This window comes from Sceloporus occidentalis, unplaced genomic scaffold (assembly GCF_023333645.1).
Source record: "Sceloporus occidentalis isolate IW3139 unplaced genomic scaffold, rSceOcc1.0.p SCAF_2, whole genome shotgun sequence".
NCBI lineage: Eukaryota > Metazoa > Chordata > Lepidosauria > Squamata > Phrynosomatidae > Sceloporus > Sceloporus occidentalis.
In genome coordinates this window covers 778,755-801,843 of record NW_028316982.1, presented here as the reverse complement: position 1 = coordinate 801,843, position 23,089 = coordinate 778,755, and the positions used below count along the sequence as shown (strand labels likewise).

The following is a 23,089-nucleotide window of genomic DNA, read 5'->3' as shown; positions in this document are numbered from 1 at the left end:
AGAGGGTTTGCATTGCCTGCCCCAGAAGCTGAGAGAGTGTGACTTGCCCAAGGTCCTTTTGCTGAGGGCCTCCAAAGTCATTTCTGACTCAGTAGGATCACCCTAAGCAGTGATGGCGAACCTATGGCACACGTGCCAGAGGTGGCACTCAGAGCGCTCTCTGTGGGCACACATGCTGTCGCCCTGGCACAGAGGTTGCCAGAGTTTCTTACTAGAAAGCCAGAGGGACGTGGCACTTTGCAATAAATAAGTGGGGTTTGGGCACTCGGTCTGTAAAAGGTTCACCATCACTGCCCTAAGGTGACCCTTTCCTGGGGTTTCTTGTCAGGATTTCATTGAATCATAGAGCTGGAAGAGACCCCAAGGGCCACCCAGTCCAACTTCTGCCATGCAGGAACTCTCAATCAAGGCATCTCCATTGACAGATGGCCATCCAGACGCTGCTTAAAGGACTCCTCGGAAGGAGACTCAAAGGCAATCTACTTCACTGTCGAACAGCTCTTACTGTCAGGAAGTTGTTCCCAATGTTGAAGTGGAATCTTTTTTGCTGCTCCATTGCCTCCTATTCTCTGGAGCAGCAGAGAACAAGCTTACTCCATCCTCGATGTGGCATCTCTTCAAATACTAAAAGAGTGCTATCATATGTGAAGTCGAAGGCTTTCATGGCCAGCATCTATGGTTTTTTGTGGGGTTTTCGGGATATGTGGCCATGTTCTAGAAGATTTTCTTTCTGACATTTCACCACCAGATGCCAGCCACAGATGTTGGCGAAAGGAAGAAAATCTTCTAGAACATGGCCACATACCCCAAAACACCCACAGTGCTATCATAGCACCTCTTAACCATCTCTTTTCCAGGCTAAACATACCAAGCTCCCTAAGTCTCTCCTCATAGGGCATGGTTTCCAGACCGCCATTTAGGTGGCCCTCATTTGGACATGCTCCAACTTCTTAACATCCTTCTTGAATTGTGAGCCCAGAAGTGGACACAGCATTATTCCAGGTGACGCCTGACCAAGGCAGAATAGAGTGGCACTATTCCTTCCCTTGATCTAAACACCATACTTCTATTTATGCAACACAGAACCACATTGGCCTTGTTAGCTGCCACATCACACTGTTGACTCATGTTCAGCTTGTGATCTACTTGGACTCCTAGATCCGTTTCACATGTATAAGTCTCCTTTAGCCAGGTGTCCCCCATCCTATATTGTAAACCTGAGGGCAGGGAACCGTCCAATTAAAAAGATTGTATGTACAGCGCTGTGTAAATTTACAGCGCTTTATAAATAAAGGTTAATAATAATAATAATAATAATAACACATTTCATTTTTTTCTACCTAAGTGCAGTATCTTACATTTCTGAAAGTGGTGTTTCAGTACTGTTCTACTTAGGTATCACAAACACTGTTTACTATACATATCCCCCCCCCCCATATACATAAGAGAGAGAGAGGGGGGCATACTGCTTTCAAACAATAACATTTTATTGTTACTATATTTGACTGTTATACAACTTTGGTAGGGGTGGGCTATGATTCTTCCTCTTCCTCATCGAGGGTGGGGAGTAAGGTTCCCCCCCCCTTTTTTTTCTTTTTAATGGAGATGGATGAGGCTGTGGGAGAGTAAGGAGAGAAGGAAGTTAGCAGGAGGGCAGACCCTTGGCACTCCCCATAAGAGGCCCCCCAGGGCCTGCCCACCCACATGCCCAGCTCAAGGGTCCTCCCCAAGAGAATGGAGGGATCCTCAGGACCCTGTGCCCCCCTCCTCCCCTATAGGGAGATCTAGAGTTTGGTTGCTGAGGGCCCACCTGACCAGCCTGGGTCCCACCCACCTCCACTGTTGGGGGGGTGCTTCAGGGCCCCCATCTCTTTCTTCTTCCCTTCTCCCCAGATTCTCACCTGCTGCTATCTACTCCATTGTTGTCCAGCTCCATAGCCTTGCAGCCTGAGGGGCAGTTGCACAGGCACCCAATATCTGCTTGATGTTGAGGGTGCACAGAGGCCTCGGAGCTCAATCAAGGGGAAGGCTAAGGAGGAGGAGGAGGGGGCCATGAGGGAAGGCACACTCCCAAGAGAAAGAGTACAGACAGACAGACAGGAGGGGCTCCTACTCACGGCCGGTGGCAATGTTGACGTTGTGAGGTGGCATCAGTGGGGGGGGGGGGGGTATCTTCTAACAAACCATTGGTGTATGCACTGAATTCTTTGTCTCTGCACCAGCTTCTCTCTCTCCTCTTCATCCTCCTTCTCACGGGGGGGGGGGGGGGGGTAGTGGTGGCTGCGGAGAGAGTCAGGAGAGAAGCCTAAGGGGGCGTTAATAGGGGGCACTCTCCCCGGGGGCAGCCTGCCCTCCCACCCACCTCAAGCAACTCACCCAGAGGACCCTTTGGCCCCCTCCTCCCCAGAGTTTGGCTGCTGTGGGGGCACCTCCCACCTCCCTTCTTGGAGCCTCACCGGTCACTGTCTCCTCAATTGCTGCACCAAATTTGTATCTGAACCCAGTAACAATTTGCAGAGGGTTCCCTCTCCAGGTTTTTCATTGTGTCAGCCCTCAAAGAAATAATCTCTGGAACATATGAAGAGCTGAGGGCAGAGCAGAAGAACAATTCCACTCAGGAATGGGGAAACCCAGGAGGCCTTTTCTCCCATTGCGCCTGGGTCCAGCTTCTGTGCCCCAGGAAAGGAAAGGGGATGCTGGGACACCCCCCCCCCCATCCTACAAACCTCTGGCCAAACCCTCTCTCCTTCTCCTCCTCTTTCCTGCAGGCAGTCAAGGCCAAGGGAAGCTGCTGCCCATCTCCATGGCAAACAGGGACCCTGCCCACCTGCTGCTGGTGCTCACTGGATGTCAATGGCGCCAGCGGTGGTGACGGCCCCACTGCCTCCTCCACGGCTGGTTCTGAGGGGCCACTGCAGTTCCTGCCAACTGCTCCTCCTGGGCATGTGCCTCTGCTGCTTGACCTGCCGCTGCTTCATAAGCCGCTACTGCAGAAGCCCTTCTTTTCATTTCTCCTAATACAGAGAAAGAGAGAGAAATTCAGTTCCCAAAGGGATCAAAGTGAACAGGAAATCAGTGGCAAATTGAAATGGAGAGAGTCCATGGCTTGAAGGTCTTTTTAAAACATATCAGTCCTAAAACGCAAGCCTTGACTTTGCTGTTTTGTAGAAGGGATAATATACACAAGCCCCAATTTCCTGCCCTTGTCTACAGATTCCCCTTGGCATCTCCTTGGCAAAAATTAGGAGACAGACCCCCAATTCCCCGCCTGTCTACAGATTCCCCTTCCTACTCCATATCGCCATATGTCCATATCCATCACTGGCAGCACACTGGCCATGCTGGGAGGCCCGAGGGAGGGAAGGGGGTCTTGGGGGAGAGTTAGCCCAGCAGTATTTCTGTGGGGCCTTGGGGGGGGGGGGGCTGGACCCCATTTTCATCTTGGCACCTGGCTGCAAAAGAGGGAGGGAGGGAAGGCAGACCAGAGGGGCCTCCAAACAGAAGGGGGAGGGTCAAGTGTGGCCACAGCAATGAGTTCTCAGGGACCCCCCCCCAATATCATGGCAAGGCTGGGACCCTTTTCCTGGGGCAGCAGAGCAGGGGAGAGACCCCCCAGCCCCTGCCTGCCCCCAGGAGCCGAAGAGCCCTCCTTGCTGACCCCCCGACCCCCTTGTCCCCCCAGACCTTCGCAAAGGAGGCACCCAACCAGCTGACACCCCAGGAGAAGAGGTCCTCCATTCAGGGGGCCCAGCCACGTCCTCCTTCCCCAGGACTGTCCTCCCCCCCAGCCTCCTGTCCTGCAGGAGCTCCAAAATGTCCTCCATTTTGAGCAGGGCTAAGCAGCAGGGCTGTCCCTTTCCATGGCCTTAGCTTTCCTTCTGCCTTATCCCTTGGCTCTTGGGGGAGGGGGTCCCCTTGAGGGGGGTCTCCCACAGACCAAGGGCCTCGGCCTGCCCCTCCTGCTGCTGCTGCTGCTCTCTTCCGGAGAAACCTTGCCAAGAGGAGCCCATGTCAGCGCCAGGAGCTCGGCCATGGAGCCAGCCTCCCCTCCCGCCAGGAAGGCAATGGCAAGAGGACCCAGGACAGGGCCAGCCTCGGGGCTGCCGTGAGCCCAGGGCAATCCAAGCCACGCACCAGACACCAGACGCCAGACGCCTGGGCCCAGCAGGGGCTCCGCCCCCTCCTACTGCCGCTGGCTAGTCTTCCGGAAGGGGCGGGGCCTCCTGCGGCCTCGACGCTTTGCTTCCGAGTTCTCCTCTTGCAGAATCTTGTTGTTGCCGGAAGCGGAAGGGAGGGCAGCATCCGGAAGGGGCGGGGCACCCGGAGGGAGGCAGCTCTTTCCGGCGACGATGGTTCTCCGCCGGCTGCTGCTGGGGCTCCTGCTGCGGGACCCGCGCCTCGTGGAGCGAATCTCCGAGGCCAGGCCCATCCGGGCGGCCGCCCGCCTCACCGCCTCGGCCCTGACCCGCGGACTGCGCCTGCGCGACGCCTTCCTCCGCGAACTGAAGGAGGAGGCCGCGGCCAGAGCCAAGGACTTCGGCGGCAGCAAGGGGAAGGGGCGGGGCCAGTGAGCTGCGGAAGGGGCGGGGCCGAGGGCGCGGTTGCCCCGGCAACGGCGCAGGGGCCGCCGGGCCTTGTAGTCCTCCTCTCAGCCCTAGGCCTAGTTAAAGCGCTACCTTCCCAGTTTAGGGTGAGCCTGAGGCAAGGCCCATTAGCCATGGCATCCCTCCTTTCCTCCCTCAGTGTCCTCTGCTTTGAACCCGACTAAGGAGCCTAAGTTTGGGCTTCAATGAGTGCTTTGGTCTTCGAGTTTGGTCACCTCCTCCATCATTTCCCTCCATCGTCCTCCATTTTGTGATGCCCTGTCCTCCTTGGCAGTTGTTAGGTTCCCCTGAGGGAGTGGAGGCGCTGTGGGGCCCAAGCCTGGACGAAGCACCCAGCAGACTGGCCTGGCCTGGGCCTGGCGATAACCACCACTAGGCCCAGAGTGGCCCCAAAAGCTTTCCAGGAGTGGACAGCTGGCTTCATGGGGCCCACCCCAGACCTGGCCTGAAGCAAGAAAGGCCAAGCCCTGACTCCAGAGCCTTTGGACCTTCGGGTTGCCCAGCGGGGGCACGGCTGCGTGGAAGGCCAGGAAAGACTGCGGAGACGTCCGACTGCCAGCCCCATGGTCCCCCGCTGAGGCAGACCACGCTGAGCGACGTGGGCAAATGACCGGAGCGGGAACGAGGCGGCATTGCGTTCGGACATTGTCAAGAGAGGCGCAGAGGGGTCCCTCGGTCCCAGCTCAGAGGAGGCAGACGCGGCTCAAGGGCGGTCTGCAGAAAGGCCCAGGGCAGCACAGAGACTGGGGCAAGGGGGCCATGGTTACTCTAACCTGTATCCTAAAGCTTTCCTTGTTTTGTTTTCTGGCTTTTTCTGGATGTTCCTGTTAAATAATAAACGAGGAGGACCCTGAATGTCCACAGGAGTGGTCACTGTGAGGCCCGAGTGCAGATCCTGGGGCAGTAAAAGGGCACAGGGAGCGTCACAGGATCCTGGAGTTGGAAGAGAATCCAAGGGCCATCCAGGCCAACCCTCCCCTGCCATGTGACAGGTAGCTCCAAAGAAGGAGACTCCATCACCCTCCAAGGAAGGATTGTCTTCCACTGTCCAACAGCTCTTACAGTCAGGAAGTTCCTCCTAATGTTGACCTGGAATCTTTTTTCCTGGAGCTGAATCTATTGTTCTGTGTTCTTGTCTCTGGAGCAGCAGAAAACAAGCTTGCTCCCTCCTTAGTGTGGCACCCCTTCAAATACCTAAACAGGGCAATCAAATCTCCTCTTAACCTTCTCTTCTCCAGGCTAAACATAGCCAGCTCCCTAAGCTCTACTTACAATCATAGAGTTGGAAGAGTCCACAAGGGCCATCCAGTTCAGCCCCCTTCTGCCATGCAGGAACTCTCAATCAAAGCATCCCTGACAGATGGACATCCAGCCTCTGCTTAAAGACCTCCAAAGAAGGAGACTCCAAGGGAGTTTGTTCCATTGTCGAACAGCCCTTGCTTTCAGGAAGTTCCTCCTAATGTTTAGGTGGAATCTTTTCCTGGAGCTTCAATCCGTTGTTCTTTGTTCTAGTCTCTGGAGCAGCAGAAAAACAAGCTTGCTCCATCCTCAATGTGACACCCCTTCAAAAACTTAAAAAGAGCTATTCTATCACCTCTTAATCTTAAAGAGGACTATCACCTCTTAACCATCTCTTTTCCAGGCTAAATATCCCCAGCTCCCTAAGTCTAGGATGCTGTATGTTTCCTTATGAGCAACAGGACCAAGCATGAAAGTGCAAATCCTGGTGGGGTGAGGATGGAGTGGGCTCCCCCTTATCATGTATTCAGGCATAAATTGTCTCATACTGGGGATATAGCTTTTGCACTATAGCGCAAGCATACTGTGCCATTATACATTGGGCACATGGCTGTGCATTGTGTCAATGGGGATACTGCACTGATGAGGCAACATGGAAGAACAGCCACGTAAAACGGTCCTTCCGTGTCAAGTCATACTCTCTTCATGCAGTTTTATGGTGGGTCCCAGAGCCCAAGAGGCCACAAGTGAAGCAGAAAAATCCAGCCCAGGACCCCAGGGGATGCCTCCATCCCCCTGAAGGTGGCTGACACGAAAGGAGATGATGGGGGAGAGACTGGGAAGGAAGCATTTGAGGAAAGGAGCCTGTGGACAGGCAGAGAGCAAAGCAGACCCCATCACCACCCATGGACCCCTGAGGGCTTTTCTCCATGCTTCCCACCAGATTTGCTTAGTGTCTGAGAGCCAGCATGGCATAGTGGTTTGAGTGCTGGACTACAACTCTGGAGACCAGGGTTCGATTCCCCGCTTGGCCATGCAAACCCACTTGGGTGGCCTTGGAGAATCATAGAATCATAGAGTTGGAAGAGACCACTAGGGCCACCCAGTCCAACCCCATTCTGCCATGCTGGAAATCCAAATCAAAGCATCCCCAACAGATGGCCATCCAGCCTCTGTTTAAAGACCTCCAAGGAAGGAGACTCTATCACCCTCCGTGGCAGTGCATTCCACTGTCGAACAGCCCTTACTGTCAGGAAGTTCCTCCTAATGTTCAGGTGGAATCTCTTTTCCTGTAGCTTGCATCCATTGTTCCAGTTCCTGTTCTCTGGAGCAGCAGAAAACAAGCTTGCTCCCTCCTCAATATGACATCCTTTCAAATATTTAAACAGGGCTATCATATCACCTCTTAACCTTCTCTTCTCCAGGCTAAACATCCCCAGCTCCCTGAGTCGTTCCTCATAGGGCAAGGTTTCCAGACCCTTCACCATTTTGTTTCCCCTCCTTTGGACACATGGATCCAGTTTCTCAATGTCCTTTTTGAATTGTGGTGCCCAGAACTGGACACAATATTCCAGGTGGGGCCTGACCAGAGCAGAATACAGTGGCACTATTACTTCTCTTGATCTGGACACTATACTTCTATTGATGCAGCCTAAAATCGCATTGGCTTTGTTAGCTGCCGCATCGCATTGTTGACTCATGTTCAACTTATGGTCTACTAGGACTCCTAGATCCCTTTCACAGGTAGTTTCATTCAGCCAGGTGTCCTCCATCCTATATCTGCGCATTTCATTTTTCTCCGTGTTGAATTTCATTTTGTTAGCTTTGGCCCAGCTTTCTAGTCTATTCAGGTCATTTTGGATCTTGATCCTGTCCTTTGGAGTATTAGCTATTCCTAATAATAATAATAATAGTAATAATAATGTGTTTATATACCGCTATTCCAGATTAGATCACAGCGGTGTACAGCAAAAAGTGATACAATATAAAAACCCGACATAACACGTATTACCGACAAAATAGTAACAACGTCCCATTAGAAGTTACAAACTATAAAACTTACAGATAATTTGGTGTCATCTGCAAATTTGATAAGTATGCCCCCAATTTTGTCCTCCAAGTCATTGATAAAGATGTTGAATAGCACTGGCCCCAGGACAGAGCCCCACTGGACACCCCACTGGTCACTTCTCTCCAGGATGAAAAGGAACCATTGCTGACCATCCTTTGGGTTCAGTCGGTCAACCAATGACAAATCCATGTAACAGTTACTTTGTCTAGCCCACATTTTAGAAGCTTGTTTGCAAGAATGTCATGGGAAACCTTGTCAAAGGCCTTACTGAAATCAAGATATACTACATCCACAGCATTCCCTTCATCTACCAAGATGGTCATTTTATCAAAGAAAGAGATTAGAGAATCATAGAGTTGGAAGAGACTGCAAGGGCCATCCAGTCCAACCCCATTCTGTCATGCAGGAACTCTCAATGAAAGCATACCTGACAGATGGCCATTAAGCCTCGGCTTAAAGACCTCTCAGCCTCAAGGGAAGGCCATGGCAAACCTCCTTTGAACAATCTTGCCAAGAAAACCCCATTCATCTTAAGGTCTCCATAAAGTGGAAATAACTTGAAGGCACACAACAACAACAGGAGCTAGCTGCAGTCCAAATCATCTGAAGAGCCAGAGAGGCACAGAGACAGGACCAGAATGCTGACTTGTTCCTTGGGGAAAATAGAGTTTGGGAATGTTCCTTTTGGAGAAATACAGCTGCACTGTCCCTAACGTCAAAAGGGAATGCCGCCCAGCAATGTTTTACCTTGCAGTCTCAGGTGAGTGACCACAAGGGAGCCCCAGTAGGCCTGTGACATCATGATTTTCATTTCTTCTTCTCCTGTATGATTTTTAACCCTTTTGCCTGATGAAGAAGAAGCCACTGCAGTTTCTAAAAATTTGACTGTCTTGTGCATTTTGCTTAGCCCAATAGAGGTAACACTGTTTTGTGGGTGAGAGTTGTCATTGTACTTTGCTGTATGGCCAACATGCCAACAAGCTTGCTCCATTCTCATTGTGACACCCCTTCAAATGCTTAATCAGGGTTAAGAGGTGATATGACAGCCCTGTTTAAGTATTTGAAGGGCTCTCATGTTGGGGATGGAGCAAGCTTGTTTTCTGCTGCTCCAGAGAATAGGACACAATGGATGCAAACTGCAGGAAAAGATATTCCAGCTCAACATTAGGAGGAACTTCCTGACAGTAAGGACTGTTCGGCAGAGGAATGGACTGACCCAGACCATGGTGGAGTTTCCTTCTTTTGAGGCTCTTTTCAAACAGAGGGTGGATGGCCATCTGTTGAGGATGCTTTGAGTGTGAGTTCCTGCATGGCAGGAGGGGGTTGGGCTGGATGGCCCTTGAGGTCTCTTCCAACTCTGTGATTCTGTTTAAAAAACCCAACCCTGGACATGCTTTCTGGATATGACCAAACGACATTTTGGCCGCAAGAGGGAGCCAAAGGACTGGGACTGAACTCTTGAGCCAGCCTAGTATAGTGGTTTGAGCACTGGACTGCGACTGGAGGCCAGGGTTCAAATCCCAGCTCATCCATGTAAACCCAGTGGGTGACCTTTCTCACATCCATACATTGTAATGGAGAATACAGTGGCTTGGATGATTCTAACTTTTGTGTTGTATATCGTTATTATTAACCTTTATTTATAAAACACTGTAAATTTACACAGCGTTGTACATACAGTGTTTTTAATTAGACGGTTCCCTGCCCTCAGGCTTACAATCTAAAAAGACACGACACAAAAGAAGAAGGGAAAGGTGGTGGGGAAGGGGATGAGGGCCAGCAGTTCCTCCGAGGCCTGGACCAAGGCGGATGGACTGGAGGAAGGGCTTGGCTTCATAATTGGTGGTTAATCTTCTTCCAGGGAGGCCTGTTGGAGCTAGCCTGCCTCTCTAGTAGGATAATACATATAAAGTACATAGCAATACAGGAAATGGTTCGATAAAACAGGCACCAAACGATCATCAAATAGCAAGCGACAATTATGCAATGCCTGGGAAGGCTTCTCTGAACAGGATGGTCTTCAACTCGGTTTTGAAGCTGGTTAAAGAAGTGATCAGGGCCCTTGTGTCTCGCGGGGGAAGAAGGTTCCAGGAGTGAGGGGCAGCAAGTGAAAAGGGGTGAATCCGAGATGGGGCAGAGGAAATCCTGGGCTGAGACAGTAGACCTTGACTACCAGAACGGAGGGAACAACGGAGTGGGAAGGTGAGGAGAAAGAAGGTCTGATAAGTAAGGAGGGGCCAGTCCATGGAGGGCTTTGAATGTCGACAGCAGGAGCTTATACTGAATGCGGAAAGGGAGAGGGAGCCAGTGAAGGGATGCCAAGACAGGAGAGATGTGGTCAGAGCGGGGGGTGGAAGTGATCATGCATGCAGCTGAATGCTGGACAGAGATTAGAGGACCGAGGTGAGAAAGAGGAAGCCCAGCCAGGAGGACGTTACAGTAATCCAGTCGTGAGATCACTAAGGCATGGACCAGGATCTTGGCAGAAGAGGCGGAGAGATATGGTCGGATTTTGGCAATATTGTATAAAAAGAATCTACAAGCCTTGGCTGTGGTCTGGATCTGAGGGATACATGACAGAGAAGAGTCAAAGATAAAACCAAGACTGCGGGCTTGCTGGACTGGTTGAATGGAAATCTTGTCCACAGAGACAGAAAAGGAGTGTTGAAGGGTGGGCTTAGGAGGAAAGACAAGAAGCTCCGTCTTGGACATGTTGAGCTTCAAACGCTGATGGCGCATCCACTGCGAGACAGCTGTGAGACATGATGAAACTTGCTGTTCAAGCCTTGGAGAAAGGTCAGGGGTGGAAAGATACAGCTGGGTGTCATCGGCATACAGATGGTAGGAGAAACCAAAGGAGCTAATGAGTTTTCCTAAGGACAGTGTGTAGAGAGAAAACAGAAGGGGACCCAGAACAGAGCCCTGGGGAACTCCAACAGATATGGGAACAGGAGATGAAGTCTGACCTCCTGCAACCACTGCAAAAGATCTGCCAGACAAATAAGATCGAAACCAGTCGAGAACAGAGTCTGAGAACCCAAGGTCAGAAAGTATATCCACTAGAAGACAGTGATCAACAGTGTCAAAGGCTGCAGACAGATCAAGAAGGATGAGAACAGAGTAAAGGCCATTAGCCTTGGCCTGTAAAAGGTCATTGGAGATCTTAGTGAGAGCTGTCTCTGTGGAATGCCTTGGGCGGAAACCAGACTGAAAGGGATCGAGAATGGAGTTGGCTTCAAGAAACTCAAGACAGCGAGAATAAACAACCTGTTCCAAAACCTTAGAAAGAAAGGGAAGAAGAGAAATTGGACGATAGCTAGACAGAGAGGAGGGGTCAAGAGAAGGTTTTTTCAGAATTGGGGAAATGAGAGCATGTTTGAAATCAGAAGGGAAGGAGCCTGTAGAGAGAGAGAGATTGAAGATATGGAGAAGCGAGGGCAGAAAAGAGGGAGCTATAGAAATAAGAAGACAAGTAGGAATTGGATCAAGAGGACAGGTTGCAGGTTTGGAAGAGTTCAGAAGTGAAGAGAGTTCATCCAAAGAGGCAGGAGGAAACACAGAAAATCTGTTAGGCGAAGGCGATAGAAGATTGTGAGCAGAAGAAGAATCGGGGGGAACTATCTCAGAGCGAATAGTGGTAATCTTAGAGATGAAATAATTAGCAAAGTCATTAGGAGAGAATGATGAAGAGACAGGAGGAGAGGGAGGTTTAAGCAAGGCGTTGAAGGTGGAGAACAAATGCTGTGGGTGCCTCTCATTGGCAGAGATCAATTGTTGTATTTTAGGATCTTTTCTAATTCTTTAATAGCTGCTCTCCCCATTTCTCATCTTCTGATTTCCTGGCTGCAGTCCCATCCCTATCAATGTTTGATCCCAGATATCAGAACTCTTTCACTATTTCTGTTTTCTCACCACCCCCAAACCATAATACAGTAAACCTATAACCTCCAGTCTACCCCTTTGGTACAGTCAGAATGCCTGGTAAATTATACTCAGCTGTAAAGGACTTTTTCCTTGCCCACAGCAGTCTAAGTACACCCAGTCGCTGCGCTGGATCATTTGACTGCTATCTCTTGCGCCAAATGGTACTGTTTCAAGCCCTACTGCATACAGGGGTTATGAGGAGGCTCTGGGTATGACCAACTGGATCTTTATTAAAATAGCGCAGGGTCAGAAACAGGTGCAGAGGGCAGAGACCCCAGCATCAGGAGAAGGGCCTCCATCCCGAGCATGCTACAGACCAAGATCCCACTGCAGCCAAATGTTTCCCTCCACAGTCCATGTGGCAGGAGGTCCCCTCTGTGCTCCAGGTGAATGGCATGTGCCACAGTCCTTCCTTCTGCTAGACTGTGCCCCTTCCTGGCCCCAGGCATCCTATGGGAATGACTTTCCTCAGTATATGCCTCCAGCCCATTGCTGTGCCCCATTCATTCAATTTGTGGGAATCTCAAGGCAGTTACCCAGTACATGAACTGGTACAGAGAACTGCAGGGCAAACATCTGCAAAGAGAAGAAGAGGGGATATGGATCGCCTCCCCTCCAAAATGGCCTGGGCCTTCCCATGGGGCACCGGAGGTGAATGGCACACCTGAGGCCTTCAGAGAATTTAGGGGCACTCCATCTCCCCAAGGGAAGAGTGGAGGGACAGGGCCGCCAAAGGCAGAGGGTCAAGAAGGAGGTGAAGTGCCACATTCTTCAGCCAGTGAGCCGATGTCCCAGAGCACAACTGCATTTTGCTTGCTTGGCTGTTGGCACTCAGATCATGCAGAGAAGCAGCGCGCAAAAAGGATTAGCATCAGGAGCAGGAGGCAGAGGTTCCCGAGCCTGGCAGCTGGAAAAGAAGAGGCACCGTCAGAGTATAGGGGCTGCTGCCACTGCCTTCTGCCCCTCTTTTGGACCCAGATGGCTGCCCCTTTTGCCAAGCACATGGGCAAAGTGCCAGCTCCCTGTTGAGTTTGCCTACCCACATCTCCACTTTTCCTCCCACCCTGCCTAAAACAGATCCAGTGCTTTGTATGCAGTGCCCGCTCTTGCAATGACCTTTGCGGTGGGCCTGGCTGAGAGCATGAGGGGCACGGATCAGTTCCATGGGGGAATGGGGACGGAGTGGCCCTCACCCCGCACTCTGACCACTAAGCCCAACCCACTATGCTGCTCAGCTGCTACACCTGGAGGAGAGTCTTTGGTGCTCAGAACTGGTCTTCTTCCCCACCCCAGCCTCTCTTTGACCTTCTTCCTGCAATAAAGCCCGGTCAGATCTTTTTTTAGCAGCTTCCACAAAGGCCTCCCTGGACAACCGACTGAGCTTCTCTGTCTCGGGTTTTAGGAACAGATCCTGGTCTATTCTGTTTCTAATAGCCACCACCACACACCTAGAATGCAGGTAAGCAGTTGCATAGGAAGATGTTGGTGCATTCACAGGGTGACCATATGTCCTAGCCACAAAGGAGGACAAGGCACCATACAATGTAGGATATTCAAGAAAAATGAGGGACATTCCACAACAAAAGCTGCATGGCAGGGGGTTGGGCTGGATGGCCCTTGTGGTCTCTTCCAACTCTACGATTCTATGGAACACTCAGATAAATATAATTCCTGCTTCCTGGTCATGCTCAAAATGGAGGACATTTCAGAATTCCTCCCAGACAGAAGGTTGGAATGGAAGACATGTCCTGGAAAAGGAGGATATGTCTGGCCACCCTGTGCATTCACCCCTTTGAAGGGCATTCCCTGCCTTCCCTAAATCTGGAAGGTGTGAGCTTGTAGGATTCTCTGAAGATGCCAGCCACAGATGCTGGTGAAATGTCAGCAATAAACTCTTCTAGAACATGGCCACAGAGCCCCCCAAACCCACAAAAAACTATGGATGAAAGCCTTCAGCTTCACTCATAGGGTTTGCTTGTGAGTCCTTGTGCCCATTTTCCTTGCTTAAAAATTCTCGGGTATTTGCAGGATTTCTGCTCTACTTTTTCTCTCCTCAAATTGATGAGAGATGTTGCAGAGGCAGACACAGGCGGCCACGGCAGCAGTAGTCAAGCCCTTGCAAGGCTCCCAGAAGCTTAGGAAAGCCTTTGGCAAAGCAGAATGTCTTCAGCCAGGCCCCTTGGGATGAGGGAAATGCAGGAAACCTGCCTGGAAGCTGGTTTACTAATCCTCTGGGGAAAAGGCCCTGTGGTCCTTTTGCCACCCTCCCAGGCAGCCCTGACAAATTCACCCAGAGGCGCCTGACAATGAGTGTTCAGTGTGGGGCAGGACCCCTGGAAGAGGGGTGTCAAAGGGTTTGGTGTGGCAGTGCTGGATAGGCGGGCTCACCTGCTTTGGAGCATTGGGGGGAGGAGAAGGACTCCCAGCCCTCCATTGCCTCCAGGAACGTCTGCCCCAGCCAGGCGTCAGTGGTGGTCCTTTCCCCAGCAGTCACAATGGCCATGGTGGCATCCCTGAAAATCAAGTCTTGCCCATGGAAGTCAGAGGAATTGAACATCTTGAATCCATTGCTGTTGTTCTCAGCTCCAAAGAAATCCTGGAAGCCAAGCAGGGTTTGCATCAGACCAGGGAGACCCTCCCTCGCAGCTGCTGTGATGGCCACCACCCTTCCCCACTTCTTCCTTCTGGCCGGCCTCTGGCCAGTTCTCCAGAGAAAATGGAAGCCCCCGCACTTCCAGGTGGTGAAGGGAGGATGTAGCCGGTCGGTTTCAGAGACCCCTCTGCCATCCTTGTAGGTCACCCACCCAACAAGGCCACAGCAGCAGCAGCAGTAGCAGTACCTGAGCCCGGTCCAGAAGTCCGTAGACGGCCAAAGGGTTGGTCTCTGGGTGGACCATGATGGCCCGTGGGGGCACTCGCCCCCAGTGGCAGTTGGCAAACTGGTCCACCTCAGCGCGAGCCCCATTGGGACACAGGAGCTGGAAGTCAGCTGAGTGCAGCCCAGAGGCCCAGGGTGCGGCATTGCGGCCTGGAAAGCAGGAAGACACAAAAGTGCTGCTCAAGGGGGCCAAAGGGGCTTTCTGGGGAGAGAGCTGCTTCTATCCCTCACCCTCCAAAGGATGAGAGGAGGGAGCCACGTACCATCCGTGTTCTCAAAGACCGAGGTGTGCTTGACAAAGGCCACCTCTCCATGACCCTCTGCCAGACACCTGCAATGGAAAGAGCAGCAATGGGTGAAAATCAGGCATCAGGAGCAGACCCTGGCAGGCATCATGACCCTAAGGGATGGAGGCGACACCGGGCGTTCAGTGTCTGCTGCCAACCTGAGCACTGCGGGCCCCTGTTTTCTTTTGGGGGGCCAAGCTTGCAGGCCTGGATCCATCCTACACACAAACACACACATACCACTTTGTGGATGGCAGCACAGCCCTATGCCATCACCATTAGTATGCACACACACAACAAGAGTGTGTGTTGGAATATTGCATCAATGCTTGTATCTGTAGAATTGGGAGAAAGGGGATTGACTTCCTTACAGTTGCATTGATTATCTCTATGGGCATTTGGTCGGTGTGACTGTAAGGAGGTCACCTCCTGTCTCCTATCTCCTCCAACTCCCTACTAAAGGTTAATGGTTTGCCCCTTTCTCCTTCTTGCCTTGGTCCAAGAAGAATGCAGTCACAAGGCTGTCCCTCTAAGGATGTTCTTCTTCTTACCTGCATGCATAGGAGTCAGCTGTAGGGACTCTTCTGCCACAATATCGTTTTTTCTCTACTGACTACTTACTTTTCAGATCCCAGATGAATTCTTCATAACAATAAAGCAAGTCTTATTTTTACCTTTCCAATGTATCTTGTTTAATTGCCAGAAGGTCAGCTAGACAGATACTGTTGGCTCACACGCTGCTGCGCTTAAAATATACCAACTTTTACTACTACATTCCAACAGTGTGCACCTGGGTCTCTTTCCGTCTCTGCGACAAGATTCATCTTTCTGCATGGCACCCAGAAAAGGAGTGGGGGGAATCCCCACAGAAAAGCCACCAGGCTTGCTTGGGGCCCCCTGAGCACAGGCTGAGGGGGGAAAGACATAAAGGGCTATTTTTCTTGGGGGAGGAGAATGCCCTCAGAGATCAGATGGCAGCGGGGTGAGTGAAGAAGGCCCTTCAGTGGCACTTTTTTAGATGACTTCATAGGGTAAGGCAGCACTGGCCCTTCACTCCACCTCCTCTTTCCCTATGGGTCCCATCTCTCTATCCATTCTGGAACAGGGGTCTCCGGGTGTGGACCCCTTGCTCACTCACCCTTGGTGCTTCCTCAACTGGGCAAGAAAGAGCTTGCACCTCGACAGGGTGGGCCAGCACCAGGTGAGGGGATTGTCTCCTCCTCTGCAAGGGAGGAATCCCACCCACCCATTTTGAGAGTGCCCCCCTTCCTTACCAGCAGGAAAGCATTTCAAGAAACTAGAATCATAGAGCTGGAAGAGACCGCAAGGGCCCTGATCCAGTCCGACCCCTTCTGCCATGCAGAAACGCTCAATCAAAGCATCCCTGACAGATGGCCATCCAGCCTCTGTTTAAAGACCTCCAAGGAAGGAGACTCCACCACAATCTCCGAGGAAGCGCCTTCCATCATTGAATAGCTCTTACTGTCAGGAAGTTCCTCCCAATGTTGAGGTGGAATCTCTTTTCCTGTAGCTTGCATCCATTGTGTCCCATTCTCTGGAGCAGCAGAAAACAAGCTTGCTCCCTCCTCAATATGACATCCCTTCAAGTATTTAAACAGGGCTATATATCACCTCTTAACCTTCTCTTCTCCAGGCTAAACATCCCCAGCTCCCTAAGTCTCTCCTCATAGGGCTTCATGGTTTCCAGACCCTTTACCATTTTAGTCGCCCTCCTTTGGACATGCTCCAGTTTCTCAATATCTTTTTTTAATTGTGGTGCCCAGAACTGGACACAACATTCCAGAATTCAGATGGGAGCCTAACCCATCATCATCATCATCATCAGTATTTTATGATAAATGATAAGCCCACCCACACCAGCTCTGGGTGCCTGTTTTCCACCAGGGCTCCTTGGAAGGGCCCTGAGAGTCTGTGGCCCTTGGGTCACAGGCTCCAAGAGGATGCAGGGCCTGGGGAGGGCTATGGGCAAGGCATAGGGGCGAGCGTGGAGGAACCTCACTTTTTTGGAGAGGGCTCCTCTCTCCTCCAATGCAACACAGCAGCCACGGCCGCCCCACATGCCACAAAGGGGGTGCAGGCAAGGAATGCCAGGGAGGAAGAAAGGGGAGGCTGGGGCAAAGCCTGGCCCCAGAGGTCATGGATCAAGCAATCTCAGGGGCCAGGAGGAGATGACAAGGTATACCATGGGCCACCTCTGCCTGGCGGCTCCTCACCTGAAGGCTCCAGTGTAGCCAAAGTAGCGCTCCCGGTCACTGGCCTCGCACTTGTGGTTGCCATCTTCATCTCCGGCGCAGAGTCTGCATAGGTTGGGTGGGAAGCCCTTGAGTCGGTCAGTGGGGACACAGCTGGCGGAGAAAAAGGTGCTCACGGCTGGAAGGAGAGAGAGGCAGGCTGGGTGGGTCAGGGCCCTGAGGATGCCAAGGGGACAAGAAGGGCCCTGGCCTGGCCTGCCCTCAGTCACCCTGGCAGGGGGCCTGAGGACCAGTCAGCCAAGGGATGCGGGACTGCAATGTCCATCATCCTTGGGTGGCACAGACACACGGGGTTTGTGTAGTACGACAGCACACAGAGCCCCTCCCATGTCCCACCCTCCCATCTTTGCCTTACATATCCTCCTAACTGCAAAGGAGGAGAAGGCACCTCAAAATGTAGGGCATTCAAGAAAAATTGAGGACTTGGCCAAATAAAAGCTGGAAACTCTCCTAGAAATATCAATTCCTGCTTCTTGGTTTTGCTCAAAATGAAGGACATTGTGGGATTCTTCCTGGACAGAAGGTAGAACTGTAGGGCATGTCCTGGAAAAAGAGGATGTCTGGTCACCCTGCCTTAGTGCACGTGCCATAAAGGGAAGGTGAGATAGAAGGAAAGCTGGGTCCTCCACACTGGGCAGGGATGCTTGCTACCTCTCAGCCCAGCCAGCCTCGCAGTGTTGCCCTGATTCAGTGAATCTAGGCAGCCTGGAAGGGTCAAGAGTCTTTCAGAGGAAGGGGGCTGAGCGGCATCCTCAAAGCCTGACATATGCCCTGCTGCCCATGAGAGAGAAGCACTGCAGTCCCCAAGAGCAGCCCCCCATCTCTCCGTCCCTGACTCACCCTCAAGGACGCTGCACCCCCGAGACTGGATCAGGCCCTTGCTGAGGAGGAGGCCCACCGGCAGGGTCCAGCCAGCCCTCCGGCCGAAGCCTGTGTGGCAGGATCTCTTCCCGCGGAGCTCATGGATGGTGAAGGCACCATCGCCATCCTGTGCCGCCCGCCTCACCACGGCCACGGCGTAGTAGGTGCTGTTGGTGTCCCCCTCTGGAGAGACAGATAGACACACAGTGGGAGGAAGGCCCTCTGACCTCAGACCTCACACTTATCCCCCAAACCCAAGACCCCATGGGGGAACTGGCTGGGGAAGAGATCCTTGGCAATGGGCCTGGTGCGCTGCCAGGGGGCTATGGGGGGGAGACCCCAAGAGGGAAGGGTCCCCTCTGGCATGAAGGGCCAGATGTAGAAAAGGAAGGGCAGTGGAGCAGCACAGGGATCAAGGGCTCTGACCCTCTGGGCACTGCCATCTCCATCCAGTGGGCACAAGCCAAGCTAGCGTCCACTGAGCTCCCTGCCTTCCATTCCGATGGGATCCAAAGTGCAGGTCTTGGGGACAGGTATATTTGAGCCCCCCAAATATGCATGCGCATGCCCCCTCCCTTGGGCCGCCAAGCAAGAGGAAGCATGACCAGGCAAGTCATAGAATCATACAATCATAGAATCATATAGTTGGAAGAGACCTAAGGGCCATCCAGTCCAACCCCATTCTGCCATGCAGAAACTCTCAATCAAAACAACTGTGAGAGGTGGCCATCCAGCCTCTGTTGAAAGACTTCCAGGGCAACCCTGGCAGGGCATTCTCCCCCCATCTCTGGCTTCCCACAGGCCCCAGAGAGCCCCCAGAGACCCTCAGGGCGGCTGGCTGGGGACAAAGAGTGGCATGTCCTCCCTCTGTCCCCCCACAAGGCCTGGCTTCTCTCGGGCCTCACCTGCATAGCTTTCCCCCGCGGCCGGCACCAAGCCGAAGTCCCGCCCAGCTGTGTAAATATCCTCTCCGGCCAGAGTCACGGCATCAATGGCCCTTTTCTGAAAGGAAAGCAGAAACAGGGACAGGGTGTGAAAGCAGCCCTCATTGAAAGTGGTGAGTCAAGGGGAAGTGGTGGGATGCCCTGGCGCCAAGGTGCCCGCCGCCTGCCAGGCTGGCATCACACTGTTCCCAATATCCATGGCAGTCAAGGAGAACTCGGGTTTGTTGTTGATAGCTGCTTCTGAATCCATCTCAACACACAGTGATGACTCCAAGAGCCCCTGTCCAATACCTCCTGCTCGGGTCCTGCAGGCCCAGGCCTGTGGCCTCTGACCTGAGTTCGAAGGGACCCCAGGGGTCACCCAGTTCAACCCCATTCTGCCATAAGGAAGAGACCATCCTGCATGCCAACTCTGCTGACTACTCTCATTCAAAAATCCCTTGTGGTCTCTTCTATGATTCAAGCTTGTTTTCTGCTGCTCCAGAGAACAGGACCCGGAACAATGCAAGGTACAGGAAAAGAGATTCCACCTCAACATTAGGAAGAACTTCCTGACAGTAAGGGCTGTTAGACAGTGGAACACACTCCTTCCTCGGAGTGTAGTGGAGTCTCCTTCCTTGGAGGTCTTTAAGCAGAGGCTAGATGGCCATCTGCTGGGGATGCTTTGATTGTGATTTCCTGCATGGCAGAATGGGGTTGGACTGGATCAGGGCCCTTGCGGTCTCTTCCAACTCTATGATTCTATGATTCTAACTCTATGGTCCAACTCCACCAACTCCATGGTCCTACTGAATCACAGGGCAATAAATACTTTTGTAAATTGGTAAACAAACCATGGGATTCAGGGCACTTCCCTTTAGACACAGAGATTCTCATAGAATCATAGAGTTGGAAGAGACCCCAAGGGCCATGCAGGAACTCTCAATCAAAGCATCCCCACTGACAGATGGCAATCCAGCCTCTGCTTAGAGACCTCCAAAGAAGGAGACTCCACTACACTGTTTTGCTCCACTGTCCTACAGCCCTTACTCTCAGGAAGTTCCTCCTAATGTTGAGCTGGAATCTCTTTTCCTGTAATTTGAATCCATTGCTCCATTGTCTCCTATTCTCTGGAGCAGCAGAAAACAAGCTTGCTCCCTCCTCAATATGACATCCCTTCAGGTGTTTAAACAGGGCTCTCATATCACCTCTGAACCTTCTCCAGGCTAAACATCCCCTGCTCCCTAGGTTTTTCCTCATAGGGCTTCATGGTTTCCAGGCCCTTCACCATTTTAGTCGACCTCCTTTGGACACATGGCTCCAGTTTCTCCACATGCTTTTTGAATTGTTCTGCCCAGAACTGGACATAGTGTTATTCCAGGTGGGGCCTGACCAGAGCAGAATACAGTGGCACTCTGACTTCTTCCCTTGATCTAGACACTATACTCCTCTGCTTCTGCTGGTCCTCCATCTCTTTCAATGTTTTGGGGAAAGATGCTGAGATAAAAATTTCTTCTTCTATCTGAACTATTAAATGGCTAGGTTAGGATGGAGCATCTATGCATTTGTAGATTCAAACTACTAGTAAACTTTTGTTTAAACTGCAAACTACTTGTGTTGTTTCTGAGAGAAGTATCCTTAGACAGAGAACCATCCGCTGTTAACTCTGATGATTGAAAGCTAGGCCCTCATAGGTTTAGCTTTGATTTTTTTTGATGTTTAGATATTTTTGTTTCCTAAACAAAGGCTGAAGCCTTAGGAAACTTGAACTGCCAACAGGCACATCCTGGAAAAGGAGAGTGTCTGGTCAGCCTGCCTTCGGCTGCATGTAGCTGGTCACGCACAGAGTCTGTGGCAGCACTACAACCACCGGCTGACCACCCAAAACAGCCACGGAGAGCCCCACCAGACCGAAGCCCACCTGGATCTGCTCCATGCAGAGATGGCGGGACTCAGCCGAGACGCAGCGGATCATGGGCTTCAGGCGTTGCTTCTGGAAAGCCAAAGCCATCTCACTGCACTTCTGAATCTCCGCCGAGGAGAAGACGCACCACCGCAGGGATTCTGGCAGCCCTGGAAGAGAGAGACCCCAGGATGGGCAAATTTGGGGACTTGTCCCTTAACGTGACATGAACCCTCGGCCAAGCCAGGCTGACCAGCTGCCCCAGTAACCCCATCAAGGCGCAATGAAATGTGGGACATTCCAGCAAAATGGAGGACGTTCCCAAATAAAAGCTAACAGCACTCAAAGAAATGTAAGTTCAAGCTTCTTATGCAAAGAGATCTTGTAGGGCAAATAACCAAATGCATCTGAGGAAAGAGACTCAGGTCTGCAAAAGCTCATGCTGCCAACTTCTTTCTGGAGACAGACTAGATTTCAAAGGAAGCATTTTTTGTGTGTTGCAAATAGATGTTAAATTTCTTGGACTCTGAAAATCTGCCAGTTGCCACATGGCCAGAAGGAGGCGATGCCAGCCTGCAAGACGTACCCCTCCATCCATGCCATCTGAACTGAGAACAGAAACAGAAAAAGGCAGGCCTATGATTTAACAACTTCAACCCCCCCCCCCCCCCCCCCCTGCAAGCATGGCTTTTCACACCTTGCCTGATGAAGAAGCCAGTGGAGCTTTGAAAGCTTGCAACATGTTGTGACGAACTGACTCAAAAACCAGCCAATCAGAAGCCAGAGACCCTAAGCCAATCAGGCAATCAGGTGCTGGCTGAGGAGTTTGAAGATTCCTCTTGGCAGTTGGTTTTGTCAGTTAGGGTTTAGAATGGAGTTCAGTTGGGGAACAGTAGAGTCCAAGAGAGGACTGTGTTCCAATAGTTCCTGAGGGGACAGTATTTTGTTATTGGGGGTGCTGATAATAGACCAAGGTCCAAAGAGGGACAATATTAATTTGGGTGTCTAGAAAGGAGAGACTCAGTGTAGCCATGAGAGAGACATAATAATAATGCTTTCTTGCTTCTGTACTCTGCTTAGCAAAAGAATCAATAGTTACAGAAGGCCCATAGATTGAGCCTACAGAGTAAAGTGCAAATGGGCTATGCTGGCCCCCACCCTTTCTTTCTGTGTGTGGCAGTAGCAAACACACTCACATAATCACCCCCTCCTTCCTCTGGAGGACTCTGAACACAATGGCCTGTGTTTAACCAGCGGCCTTGAAGAGCCTAGCTTAGCCCAGTATGTATCTTACAGTTATCTCTCTGGACATTCCAAGCAAGCAAGCAAATGTAATGCCAAAAAGACAATGTAGGACATAATGCTGTTTCGCTTTTGTGATTGGCTTACGCGAGGAAAAGTAGAGTTAGAAGGGCATAAAACAAGATGGCAAGAGGCCCTCCCTCGGGGCTGCATTTTTGATAACGCCCACCTTGCTGTGTCTGTGCGTGCTGCTGCCCTTGGCCAAGAGAATAAAGCGCTTTTTTTAATCCTAGCCAGTTCGGTCTCTTTGACTCTGCTTGTCCTCTGGCAGGCCATGGGCCTTCGGGTTCGTGGATTTGGGGTTCACCCGCTACAGCCAGACTCAGAAAGAGGGGTTTCGGTTACCTAATTTCCGGAGAGATGTTATAGCCTTGGTGGCTGAGTTAGTAAAAAGAATGGCCTAAAGAGGGGCAGGGAAGTCCTGAGGTGGTTAAAGGATATCCAGGGAAAGAGGAATACAGTAACGAAGGAAAGAGTACCAATGTAACAAAGTAACACCTGCCTGAACTAACAGCTCTTTAATGCCATTCAGTTCAAGTCATAGCTGTTCAAACCCTTTGTTCAATAAAGTTCATATTTTCTTTTATCTAAAGGCTTGTCAGCCATATATATTATTTCCACGCTACTATGTTATATAATACTGTGAACCTGAGTTTTAAACAGGGTGCGGTCATCAATTATATTTGGTGGTAGAGCATAAAGAGTCGTTACATATTTGGTGGCAGCGATGAGAGAATAAAAGTCCCAAGCGCCTGCCATATAAGAAAGGGGGTTTGTTACATAAATTGGTGGCAGCGGGGTGGGATTAGAAAACCCCATAGGAC

General features: G+C 51.4%; 2 protein-coding genes across 2 annotated transcripts in view; one reads left to right on the top strand and one right to left on the bottom strand.

The window, feature by feature from the left end:
- Positions 1-4,139: 4,139 nt before the first annotated feature.
- On the top strand, positions 4,140-5,459 carry NCBP2AS2 (NCBP2 antisense 2 (head to head)). Its single transcript, XM_089508538.1, has one exon. The coding sequence runs from the start codon at positions 4,350-4,352 to the stop codon at positions 4,569-4,571; it is 222 nt and encodes a 73-aa protein (XP_089364664.1). The 5' UTR covers positions 4,140-4,349; the 3' UTR covers positions 4,572-5,459.
- A 6,251-nt stretch (positions 5,460-11,710) lies between these two features.
- Positions 11,711-23,089, bottom strand: part of LOC149317829 (melanotransferrin-like) — a 30,673-nt gene continuing 19,294 nt past the window's right edge. The window contains exons 9-16 of the mRNA XM_089513242.1: positions 20,982-21,133; positions 19,043-19,139; positions 18,117-18,320; positions 17,238-17,394; positions 14,980-15,047; positions 14,679-14,866; positions 14,227-14,434; positions 11,711-12,745 (exon numbers count right to left, since the gene is read on the bottom strand). Of these exons, the coding sequence (XP_089369368.1) occupies positions 12,675-12,745; positions 14,227-14,434; positions 14,679-14,866; positions 14,980-15,047; positions 17,238-17,394; positions 18,117-18,320; positions 19,043-19,139; positions 20,982-21,133 (1,145 nt within the window). The 3' untranslated portion in view covers positions 11,711-12,674. The remainder of the gene's footprint in view (positions 12,746-14,226; positions 14,435-14,678; positions 14,867-14,979; positions 15,048-17,237; positions 17,395-18,116; positions 18,321-19,042; positions 19,140-20,981; positions 21,134-23,089) is intronic.

Coding starts and splice junctions, on each gene's coding strand:
- NCBP2AS2 (XM_089508538.1), top strand. CDS start 4,350: ATGGTTCTCCGCCGGCTGCTGCTGGGGCTCCTGCTGCGGGACCCGCGC.